At 41.3% G+C, this 12,923-nt stretch overlaps 1 protein-coding gene across 4 annotated transcripts in view; it reads left to right on the plus strand.

The window, feature by feature from the left end:
• GMDS (GDP-mannose 4,6-dehydratase) overlaps nucleotides 1-12,923 on the plus strand; it is a gene marked incomplete at its 5' end in the record, with an annotated part of 495,581 nt that overhangs the window by 209,405 nt on the left and 273,253 nt on the right. For all 4 annotated transcript variants that reach the window (XM_079713984.1, XM_079713981.1, XM_079713982.1 and 1 more), the window contains 2 exons: nucleotides 1,989-2,181; nucleotides 3,080-3,184. In XM_079713984.1, coding sequence (XP_079570110.1) covers nucleotides 1,989-2,181; nucleotides 3,080-3,184 — 298 coding nt within the window. The remainder of the gene's footprint in view (nucleotides 1-1,988; nucleotides 2,182-3,079; nucleotides 3,185-12,923) is intronic.

Here is a 12,923-nt window from a genome sequence, read left to right on the forward strand (position 1 = left end):
TGGGCCAGTACCAAGACCATTTGGTGGGGGAAAGAATAGCCTTTTCAGCAAATGTTGCTGAGACAACTGGACATCCATATGCAAACATATCACATATAACAATTAGCTAGAACTGGGGACTGGGCACAATGGGTGAGGGGGTCCAAAGGTACAAACGTCTGGTCATGCAGTAAATACGTAGTGAGGATGTAGGAGCAGCGTGGTGACTAGAGTCAACGATGCTGTAGTGTATATTCGAAAGTTACTGAGAAAATAGAGTCCAACAGTTCTCATCAGAAAAAAAGAAGTTTTGTGACTCCGTGGTGATGGATATTAACTAGACTCATTGTGATTATTTTGTGATATATACGTATATCAAATCATTATGTTGTACACCTGAAACTAATGTAATGTTGTATGTTAATTATATCTTAATGAAAAACAAAAAAACCACAATGACATACCATTTCACACCCACTAGGATGTCCATAATCAAAAAGCCAGACCGCGAGAGGTACAGGTGGGCGTGGAGAAATTGAAGCCCTTATCACTGCTGGGGAGACTGTGAAATGGTGCAGCCAGTTTGGGAAACAGTATGGCAGGTCCTCGAAATGTTAACACACATGACTCCAGGTATAGATCCAAGAGAAATGAAAATATGATGTGTGAAAGAAGCCAGTCACTAAAGGCCACATATTAGATGTGACTCCCTTTAGATGAAATGTCAGAATAGGTAAATGCATAGAGACAGAAAGTAGGTTAGTAGCTGTCAGTCTGGGGATGGACGGATGGGAAATGAGCGCTGATCGGTACAGACTTTCTTTTCGGGATGAGGAAAATGTTCTGGAATTAGATGGTGGTGATGATTGTAGAACGCTGTGAATATACTAGAAACCACTGAGTTGTAAACTTTAAAAGGGTGAATTTATGGTATGTAAATTTTATTGCAATAAACTGTATGTAAAAAGAATAAAATAGCCCCAAATCTTGCTTTCTTGGCTTTGAAAGATTGTGGATGAAACATACTTTTTTCTGTTTTGTCTCATGGCTGCCTGTGAGCTTTACTGACCTAGAGAACAGGGGTGAGTTCTGTGACCTGAGTCGGGTCCCTGATGGGCAGGCCCGGAAGTTCCCTGAATGCCCTGAGCCAAGGACAAGGCGGCAGAAGGAATGGGGGGACACTCGGCCCAGAGAGGGGCTTCCAGGGGAAACTGAGGCCTCAGCAGACGATGGGGGAGTGTGGCCGCGTGTCCAGCTGTGTTTGGCCTGTGAATAAACCAGAGACGGAGAATTTCAGCGTTACTAGTTTAGGAGATTTGAATACTTGGTTAATTTGTTTATTGTGCTTAGAAATGATTTAAGAAAAAAGCACATCAGTCACATTTATGTTTAAAGAAAACATTCGAGAACTGCAAAACACTGAATTATTCCTTAACACACTCTTCTTAAAAGTCAATCAACTCAATATGCATTAGCATCTTTCTGTATTCAGTGTGTTTTATAATTAAAAGGTATATTATGTATATAGTATACTAAAAAGTCAATCTTGTAGCTTAATTAAAAATAGAAAATAAAACAATTCTTTTTAAAATCAACTCTGTTCTAATCACATGTTCTCAAACTTACCTGTGCATAAAAGTCAATTGGGACTCACTAAAAATGTGGGTTCCCTAGGCTCCCCAAGAGATTGGTTCCACCTGAATGTTTCAGGAGCACCCAGGTCATGCTGAGGAGCACAGGTGTGCACTTTGAAAAGCACGGACCTGGGGACTTCAGCCTGGAGTTAGGAGGTGATGTACCTCATGTTACCGTAGGTAATTAATACCTAGTTCTTAAGGTATTTTGCAGCCACTTGATGTCAGAAACAGATGACATCATATTCTGATTCTGCTGCGAGAGAATAATATTTCCTCACAAGCATAATGTTTCAAAGTAGGAGTCTGTCACCCCTGAGGTGTCTTTGTTGCTGAGCCCATTCATGTGGTCCCGTCTTCACCTGCTCTTTGCAGATTTCTTTTGACCTGGCTGAATATACTGCGGACGTCGATGGGGTCGGCACCTTACGGCTTCTGGATGCAGTGAAGACCTGTGGCCTTATCAACTCTGTGAAGTTCTACCAAGCCTCAACAAGCGAGCTTTATGGGAAAGTGCAGGAAATACCGCAGAAGGAGACCACTCCTTTCTACCCGCGCTCGCCATACGGTGAGGAGGCGCACGGGCTGGGTTCTCTGTGCTCCTGGGTGCTTCCGCCTGGACGCGGTTCCTGTCTCGTGGCTGAGGTCACGTGGTGTGAGAGCAACACTGAAGCAACCTAAAGGGGCCGGACTTGCTGGTCAGACACCTTTGTGTTGTGCTCGCCGCAGGTTTTTTTTTAATATATAAATTTATTTATTTATTTATTTATTTATGTCTGTGCTGGGTCTTTTTTTTCTTTCTTTCTTTTTAACATCTCTGTTGGAGTACAATTGCTTCACAATGGTGTGTTAGTTTCTGTTCTATGACGTCACCGCAGGTTCTTGCTGCCGCCTCCTCCAGGGCAAAACCCACCTCACCGCTTCACCCTTCCAGACGGGCCGCTTTAAAAGGAAAATTAGGTCCAGCAAAATTCTTTTTACTGAACCGTTGAGGTTGTGCTGAAGTGATATGGCCTGGTGTTTTTGATTCCATTTCCCTGATGAAATTCTCCCTGAGCTCAAACCTTTAAACAGACAGACAAACAAAAATGATAAAATTTGAAAGCTGCTAGAATATTAAGCTCCCGTATTTTTCACTTCCTAATTCTTCAAAACTAAGAAAAAGGGGATGAGACCTAAGAAAGGTCAGTTTGATACACTGCACACACTACAGCTGAGTGAATTAGATTGTGAAGGAACGAGCCGTGATGATTACAGAAGGACGACATTCTTAAGTATTTCCTTGTCACGTGATTAACCGGCAAAGAAACCTTTATTTTGTCTTTGGCTTTTGATTCATTTTTTTCCCCTATCTTGATACATTACATATTGTAAATATTGCACGTTGTCACTTGTTTAAGTGAAAATGGATGTCTTTTATAATAAGACACTGTCTTTTATTTGCTTTTAAAAAATTATTCCAACAGGGGCAGCAAAGCTCTATGCCTATTGGATTGTGGTGAACTTCCGGGAGGCGTATAATCTGTTTGCAGTGAATGGCATCCTCTTCAATCATGAGAGCCCCAGGAGAGGTTGGTATAGGTCCTGATGGGAAGAGAGTGTCAGGCTCCACAGCAGGAAGGTCGTGTGTGTGTGTGTGTGTGTGTGTGTGTGTGTGTGTGTGTGTTCTGCACGTGTGCTGTACAGACTGGGAATGTTTCACATCTGTTTTTAACTATGTGAATGTCAGAAGTGGTAAATGAGGAAATGTAAATCCAACCTTAATCACCTATTAACTTTGTTAGAGTTTTTATTCAACGTGATGCTGAGCAGTGTCCCACTTTTACCATTTCCTTTGGTAGGCTGCATCAAGTGAGTTTTAACCAGAGTGTCAGGAAGTGTCCTTGGAATGCAAGGAGCTGAGCAGGAACCAGGGCTTGTTCCCCAAGTCACTGTCACTCATGAAGGCTCTACCTGTGGCGTCTTTCTGTTTTTTACTTTGAATCCGTTGGATATTCAGTATTCTTATTTTACATTCCATTTAAACAGACATCCAGAAGTTTCTGTGCTTCTAGAGTATGTCTGAAGATACATTTGAAATCACTTCTTATACTTAGAATCATGATTGGTTTTTTTTTTCAGACAATCATACTTGTTTGCATTGGCTTGTGTCCTTTTCGTGGTTGTCACTGAGACTGTCAGCAGCATGCCAGCTCTCCTGCTGCAGATGCTAGGTTTTCAGTCAGACAATGTGTCCTCCTTTCATTCCTTCTGACTTACTGAAGCCTGAGAAACCTTTACCAAACATGTGCACTCTACAAAGTAAACGTTATCTGTATAATCGAATGCTAAGAGGTTTTATTAAATTTCACTATCATCTAGCCTTTTAGCTTGAGAATGAATGAGAAATCCAACATCGTAAGTTGTTTCATGCCCAACAATTAGTAATGCTTATAACTCCGTCAATGAAATTTTATATGACTGTGGAGCCACGTAATTAAACCAGCAAGTCATGAGGAAAGATTAAAGTGACATTTATACAGGTGTGTTTAGTGGCAATACATTTTTATTTCATAATTGCGTAAGTTAAAAATTCCCACGATGGGCTGTGGAAGCTGTTGTTGGAAAGGAAAGTGAGTGACCGGGCAGCCAGGAATGTTTCTTTCACTCAGCTCCATGGTTCTGGGTGTCCTGACTAGAGGGGAGGAGAAGGAAGGCCTCAGCTGTCCTTTTGCCTCCAGACTGGGCGGCGGTGCTGGGCATCGACCGTCAGGCCTCCTCAGGTGCAGACGTGTTGGTGCATTCTGTCTGGGTTTCTGTGCTTCCCCCCTCAACTTTTCCACTGGCAGAAAAGAAATACAGCTCAATTGTTTCGGGTTAGGTTAGGATAGTGAAAAACATTGAGTTGTAGAAGAAGAAGATACAGTTAAATGTAACCCCCATCCTCTGTTTGCACACCTCCTAACGAGAACTGTTCTTTCTCTTTGTTGATGTTAATCACTTTTTAAAAAAAATTATTTTAAAAGTAATATTTCCTTTTAAAAATTAATTCTTTTATTGAAGTATGGTTGATTCAGGTGTTAGTTTCAGGTGTACAGCAAAGTGATTCAGATATAGGTATATATAAAATTTTCAGATTCCTTTCCCATATAGGTTATTACAAAATATTGAGTACAATTCCCTGTGCTGTACAGTAGGGCCTTGTTTATCCATTTTATGTATAGTAGTGTGTGTGTCAATCCCAAATTCCTAATTAATCCCTCCCCTCCCACCTTTCCCCTTTGGTAACCATAAGTTTCTTTTCTATGTCTGTAAGTCTGTTTCTGTTCTGTAAATACGTTCATTTGTATCATTTTTTTTAGATTCCACATATAACTGATATCATATGATATTTATCTTTGTCTGACTTACTGCACTTAGTATGATAATCTCTAGGTCCATCCATGTTGCTGCAAATGGCATTATTTCATTCTGTTTTATGGCCGAGTAATATTCCATTGTATATATAGGTACCACATCTTCTTTATCCATTCATCTGTCAACGGACATTTAGGTTGCCTCCATGTCTTGGCTATTGTAAATAGTGCTGCAACGAACATTGGGACGTATGTATCTTTTTGAATCATAGTTTTGTCTGGATATATGCCCAGGAGTGGGATTCTAGGGTCATATGGTAGTTCTACTTTTACTTTTTTTTTTTTTTTTTTTTTTTTTACATGGGCCTCTCACTGTTGTGGCCTCTCCCCTTGCGGAGCACAGGCTCCGGACGCACAGGCTCAGCGGCCATGGCTCACGGGCCCAGCTGCTCCGCGGCATGTGGGATCTTCCCGGACCGGGGCACGAACTCGTGTCCCCTGCATCGGCAGGTGGACTCTCAACCACTGCGCCACCAGGGAAGCCCTACTTTTACTTTTTTAAGGAACCTCCATACTATTCTCCATAGTGGCTGCACCAATTTACATTCCCACCAACAGTGTAGGAGGGTTCCCTTTTCTCCACACTCTCTCCAGCATTTATTATTTGTAGGCTTTTTGATGGTAGCCATTCTAACTGGTGTGAGGTGATACCAAATGGGACCTAATTAAACTTAAAAGCTTTTGTACAGCAAAGGAAACTGTAAACAAAATGAAAAGACAAGGTACAGGATGGGAGAAAATATTTGCAAATGATGCAGCTGACAAGGGATTAATCTCCAAAATATACAAACAGCTCATATAGCTCAATATCAAAAAACAAACAACCCAATCAAAAAATGGGCAGAAACTCTAAATAGACATTTCTCCAAAGAAGACATACAGATGGCCAACAGGCACATGAAAAGATGCTCAACATTGTTAATTATTAGAGGAATGCAAATCAAAACTGAAAGTAATGCTTCTTTTTTTATTTTAAAGAAAAGTAAACAGTACAGGAGGGTATAAGGAGAAAAGAGTTCCCTCCCTCACACCGACTCCCAGCACCATCCTCAGGCCCACTGTTGACTTTCCTTCAGAAGTGGTGCCGGCGTCTCCACCTCAAACGAAACAGTAGGTCTCCACCTACATAACAGTAGGTAGTTCCATACATAATGTTCTGTGTCCAGGGCTAAATGTTTCTTAAAAACATGACCTGTAGCACACACCACTTTGTTTTGTTTTATTATATATCTAGAACCAATGATATCTCACTTTTTATTTCATTTATATAATCGAATAATGGAAAATAATTAAAATAGAGTATATGTGAAACCGATGTGATACTTATCTGATATCTGATAGTTAATACTTACAGCATTTCTTGAAACTTGAAAATTAATTTTCATATTAAATTAATCTGATAGTAGTAGTGTTGTTTTGTCACAGTTAATTGTTATTTTTTAAGGAAGTTCTTTGCCAGACTGAGAATTTCTTCATGGTAGGGACTACATTATGTTCTTAAGTCAGCAGCATCTAAAACAGTGCCTACCTGCTAATAAGCATTCAATAAATATTATATAAGTTTCAGGTGTACAACATAGTGATTCACAGTTTTTAAAGGTAATACTCCATTGTAGTTATTATAAAATATTGGCTATATTCCCTGTGCTTTGCCATATATTCTTCTAGCTTATTTATTTTATACATAGTAGTTGGTAGCAAACTGTTTTGAAGTAAAGATTCTGTCTGATATACTTTAGTAAATACCCAAAATTCACTTTTAATTGCTGCTAGCTTGTACGCCTATGATTGCTCTAGTACTTTGAGTGAGTTTATTTTCTTAAGTAGGTTGAGCATTTGTCTGCACCTCAGCCCTTTCACCCTGTTATCTCGGGGAGCACTTTTTTCTCGTTGGTGCAGTGGTAAACCTCAGTCTCGTCTAAGGTACATCATCACAAACGCCCGATTAAGTAGAGTCCAAACGGATGCTACTTTTTTGGGACATGTACTTTTTCTCTAACAAAAAACAATTGGCAAGGCCCATTTTGACTGCATGAAGAACATTTCATGAGAATTTCTGACTTTAAAAGGTATGGGAGAAGTATTTTTTAACACCAAGATATTCTAGACCAGAGCTTGGCAAACTATGGCTGGTGGGCCCAGTCCAGCCCACCTGGTTATTTTTGTAAGTGAAGTGTCCTTGGAGCCCGGTCTCGTCCAGGTGTTACACTGTATCCGTGGCTGCTTCCACAGTGGAGGCCGGGGGCCTGCAAAGCCCCAGATGTTGACTGTCTGCCCTCTAAGGAAACGTCTGCTGCCCCCTCCCCCCAGGGGAATAGTTAGCTCCTCAACAGCAAGAAACGGTTTAGTATGGGTTTCTCCCGAGGCCGCAAGATAGTCTGATAGAAAGATTTCCAGTAAACATTAAAGTCACATTGAGTCAGAAGTTAACCCTCCCGTAGCAGAGCTCCTGAAGTGTATTGTCAGTTGGGGGTTCCCCTGTGCTTTGCCAAAGTACCGAGGGGGCACCCAGGTGACCTGGCAGCTGAGCGGGGCCCAGGAGTCCTCCCTTCGGGACGCGCTGTCACCAGGCTTCGCCCGCAGTGTGTGTCTTTTCTCCGTTGCAGTCCTCGGTGGTTCTCTTTTAAGGGTGCTTACTCCGTTATGTGATGAGAAGTTCATAGTAGCTCTGAAGGTAGTCGGGGTCACGTGTGGTTGGCACAGAACTGACAGCTGGGAATCACTGACCTAGTGAAGCCACAATCCGGGGCCGGGGCCGTTTCCCTCCGCCATCTCTGCTCATTCTTTCAGTGACGGCTGGTTGGCTCATGCGCTCATGCTTTAGGTTTGCTTTTTAGAAAACATAGTCACTTGAGTAACATTTACTGCAAATCAACTATGAACGATAGTTTAAATTCTAGAATTATATGTCCATAAAGGCATGAAAATGTCTGTATCATCATATGTTCTGTGAATAACTACCACTATGTATTATATAATGATATTCATGGATATTAACATGGTGCTTTTATTCATAAGCACTCAACTTTTCAAAATAAAGAAGTGTACTGTTCTTTTTAAATTAAAAGAATAGTTGCTTTATTTCATGGATAAATTGTGCAAAACTGGACACGTATCTGAAAAGCTTTTTCTCCTCCTTTTGTTTCTCCAAACTTGAACTTCTTTATCTGTTTAACTTATGTATTTCTATATCTACATGTAGCATTCTGTTAGCCACAAATGTGGCAGTGGTGCCACCTTTCTGCTGAAAATCCAGATTTATATATTCTCTATTTAGGAAATAAAGGCTGTGTTTATTGTCTAGAACTGTTACATTTTTTTCTGTGAGGAAAACGTCATATGCAAAAATCGTTTTGCTTTTATTGCTGTTTCTTTGAAAAGCTAATCAGTTAACAAGACTGAAGTCACAAAGTTGTTAACTATATAAATTAAACTATGTAAAAAATACTGAGAAATTTTAAAATTACTTGAAAGTAGCTCATGTAAAGAAAGTAGCTTCTTTTCAAATACATTGTTTATCATAATAAAATCTGAGATTATTCTACAAGTCGGAACATTAAAAGCAAGCCTATTAGGAAAGTTATTGTACCCATGAGCTGTTTTGTTGCATTTTTAATACTCTAAAGGTACTTCTAGAAACATTTTCACAAACTGGTATAACTTACACATTTCTTTATGTGTATATGGAAATTCACACATACTTCTAGTTTTTTAAATTTTTTAATTTAAAAATATATATTAGCCCATGAGATGATATCCTTTCTTTGAAAGAGCTTTTAGGGAAAAAACTGGACATCCACCTGTCTGTGTTCTCCCCAAATACCCTCAGAATTTATGAGATAGAAAGGAATTTAGAGATCTTTCCATTCCATTTGTCTCATCAGTGAAGAAGCTGAAGCAGCATGAGAATGAGTTGTCCAAGGAGCAGCACTAACAGCTGTCAGCACTGAGGCTAGAGATAGTCATGGGGATGGGAGGAACGACAGAAACCTTGCCCGTGTCTGTAGGAAGAGTACATGTACACGTTCTGGAGTTGGCGCTGGGGCAGAGCTGGGGCTTCGCTATGGAATGAAGCGACGGCTCGTGTCTTTGGTAAAAGACATGAATTCACCTGGCTGAATGCAATACGCCTTTCAGATGTTTAGTAGAAATAATCACAGTACAACATTAGTTTTACGAGATTAAAATACAAATGTGATGTGAAGCAAAAAACTGATCTTGAGTATCACCAAGAGTTGGCCAGGAGAAAAAACAGAGCTAATACAAAATGCATTAAAATCGTGGCAGTGAGAAGTGATAAAGTACTTTAAATATACCCGTAATGAACAGTTTAAGACTCCCGCAAATGGATGGTGCACTGCTACTGTTTAGGTATCAAGCCATTTTTAGATGCTATAGCACATTCCTCTAAATAGGGGCTTCATAAGAAATCATATATATCAGTCTAAACACAGTATTCACTTGACTGGGAGAATCTGGTATTTTAAGGTTCATGAACTTGTGGTTTTAAGTTTCAGACTTGAGCTTTTTTTTTTTTAAACTGCCAAGTATTTTGCTTCTTAAAATGTCTAACTATATTTATTATCATAAGGTAATCTTCAGATTTTTTAAAACTATAATTCCTGTAAAAATTAACTACCTAAGTCATAATAAAAATTTAGGTAATTTTCCCCTTTATTTTTCTAAAGATTGTCCTTTATTCATTGCTGTAAAGATAAGATTAATAATCCAGGTTAGAGGTTCTCAACTGGGGGTGGGGTGAGGTGGGGAGAATATGACCTGCCCCCAGAGGACGTGTGATAATATCTGAAGACTTTTTTGGTTGTCACCAGCATCTTGGGGGGGCAGGGATGCTCCTGAACATCCCACAGCCCGAGTGTCAGTCGTGCTGAAGGTGACAAGCCCTACTCGCCCCAGATGTTATCACCAAATCTAGACGAATGTCATCTCTAAGACCAGGATCTTCTTTTTCTTTATGTATCACTTTTACTTTGCAGTAAATCCTTCCTAGACCTTTAGCAAACACTGACCTAAACATAGGAGAAAAGAAATCTGATTTAAATAGCTCCATGTGAAACCATATTTAGGCCTTAGGTCTTCTGGTAACTGCAGGTCAGACCCAAGTCAGGGAAGCCCAGAGAACAGAATTGTTTTTTCAGGGCTCTTCTAACCATCTGGGGCTGAATTCTCACTTTATAGTGACCCACTGGTCCACAGACCCACATCAAGTTGGGTCCATGACCCTCCCTCCACCTCCAAAATAAATGAGCGTTTTTATCTTTTGTTATAAATTATGACAGGGACAAAGCTTTCCTTTGGGAATAAACCCTAGATTCTATGTCCTGGCTATGGTATAAGACGACCGTTAAAATGGATTCGAGATCATCTCTCAGTGCATACGTAGGATTACAGTAGTGTTACTGTGAGAGGTTCACTGTGTATGAGAATTTTCCTTTAAAATTATTCAAATTCACAGTATTTTAGGGCTTTAGGGGACAGTAGAATGCATGATATAAACTAAATAGCTGGAACTTGCTTTTATTTAATCCTATGGGCAGAAAGCACTCCTTTTTCTGTATGTGTATCTGTTTGTAAATAAAATAATCTTTTAAAACATGACTAAGGGGCTTCCCTGGTAGCGCAGTGGTTGAGAGTCCGCCTGCCGATGCAGGGGACACGTGTTCGTGCCCCGGTCAGGGAAGATCCCACATGCCACGGAGTGGCTGGGCCCGTGAGCCATGGCTGCTGAGCCTGCGCGTCCAGAGCCTGTGCTCTGCAACAGGAGAGGCCGTGGCGGTGGGAGGCCCGCGTACCGCAAAAAAAACCAAACAAACAAACAAAAAAAAACATGACTAAGTATTTGTCAGTCTGGCTAGCAAATTTAAATTGTGGTGCTATAGAAATATCAAGAAACATGCAAACCAGTATCAAACAGCCTGATGTTTTATTTGTATTTCTGTCTATTAAAGGTGCTTTGTGGTTTGGAAACAATTTAGTTACCCATTGTGAAATCAGGGCGTGAGTAATCTCACGTGAGAGCTCAGCAGAGCCCTGCAGGCTCGACACAGAACCATTTTGTCTGAGTTTCACGGTTAGATCACTGGCCACTCACCTTGGACCCACCAAGGTCGAGGTGGCCTCTGGTTGGGCACGAAGTGACATCATCTGGTTCACTGTCACCTTTGTGGACGGTGACACTTGGAGATCACAGAGCTGTCTGCCTCTGTTATTCTCTGCAGAGAGAGGAGGTGTAATTGCTTAAACGTGAAAGACTCTTGAAGCAATATTTGGTCTAACTGAGGCGGTTTTTACCACTAAATAAAGTCAAGTCCTTTCCCACCGGCTGAGATGAGGCTTCTGGGATTGTTATATTGATTTTTTTTAATGTTTTGCAATTTCTTTGGCATTTACATTTGAAACCAAGCTGACAACTGTCTGGTCTCACGTATAGGCAGGCAGTGTCCGCGGGGGCTAAGAGTGCCTCAGGCTTCACAGAGCCAGGCCTGGGCCGAGGCAGCTTGGCCAGAGGACTTCGGCAGCCCTCAGTCCCCTTCTGTGTTGATGACGACGTCTGCCTCATGGGAGTGTCATGAGGATCAGTGAGCGAACAGTATACGCTACTTACCTGTGGGGTCCTTGTGAAGCAGAAGTAGGGAGCAGGTGTGAGAAGGATGAGCACGGTTCCTGGCGGGTTGAGAACATTCGTGTTGCTTTGTCCCTCCTCTCTTCTTCCCTCCTCCTGTAGCGGCAGGGCTGAGTCCTAGAGGCTGGTTTCTGGACCCTCCCCGTCTGAGGTGCCGGGCTCTGCGGAGCAGCCCTCCCAGTGGGATTCCGGCTGTGGCCTGAGGCGTGCGCCCAGCGGGGCCTGTCCGCTGGAGGTGCGCCTGAACCGAACGCTGAGAATGTCATGATGTTTGCTTAGAGTAGTCGCTGAGACACCCCTGAATTGCCAGAAGAAGAGATGTAAGTGCTGCTGGACAACTGCTGGAACCACGGGAAAAGCCATTTGCAAGTGAGATTCTGGCAGTTAAGCCAGCGAACGTTTGAATTAGCGAAGCCAGAAAAAGATGATGATGAATATGGAAGGATTATGGATAAACACCAAAGGCCTGTGAGAGACCCTTGAGAAAATTAATGAAACCTTCAAGTACTTTTAAAAATGATTCACATATTTTTATTAATGGTCCTGTGAAGTGCAAAATGTTTTGTCAAAGAAATTACAAACCGGAAAAGAAACCTGCTTTACTTTTTGGCAATACTAAGAAAAAACCCACAAGTACAATTATCATTTAAATTTTATTAATTATAAGATAAATTACAAGTTTTATCAAAATGGCATTTTCCCCAAAATTTAGTTTGAGCCAAAGCTTTCTTTTCCCTGTTTATTACGGGGTTTTGTTCCCACTTTTAGTTGGCTCTGGTTCAGGTGAGGACACGGGAGTCTTGATGTGGAGCCAGCCTCTGACGAAGTTTCTTCATCTCTCTGAGCCTCGGGTTGCTTTTCTCATTTGTGAAATGGGGTGATAAGGGTCTTCACTTAGGAGGCCGTGAGCATTAAAGGAAATAATGTACGCAGGGTAATTAGTACATCCTACTGTCACCACCACTGCTGAGGTTGCATCTGGAGAAAGGGGCTCCACCTGTGGCCACCTCACAACTTAAAATGTGACCATAGGGACTTCCCTGGTGGTGCAATGGTTAAGACTCCTCGCTCCCGGGTTCGATCCCTGATCAGGGAACGAGATCCCACACGCAAGCCACAACTGGGGAGCCCTCTGCTGCAACTAAGACCCAGTGCAACCAAATGAATAAATAAAAATAAATAAATATTTAAAAGATAATAAAATGTGACAATCATGACAGGAATGATAAAGGGGGAAATTCATAAAGGGATAGGTGACTTGTCTTTCCTGAA

This window comes from Hyperoodon ampullatus (genome assembly GCF_949752795.1).
Source record: "Hyperoodon ampullatus genome assembly, chromosome: 10".
NCBI classification, from domain to species: Eukaryota; Metazoa; Chordata; class Mammalia; order Artiodactyla; family Ziphiidae; genus Hyperoodon; species Hyperoodon ampullatus.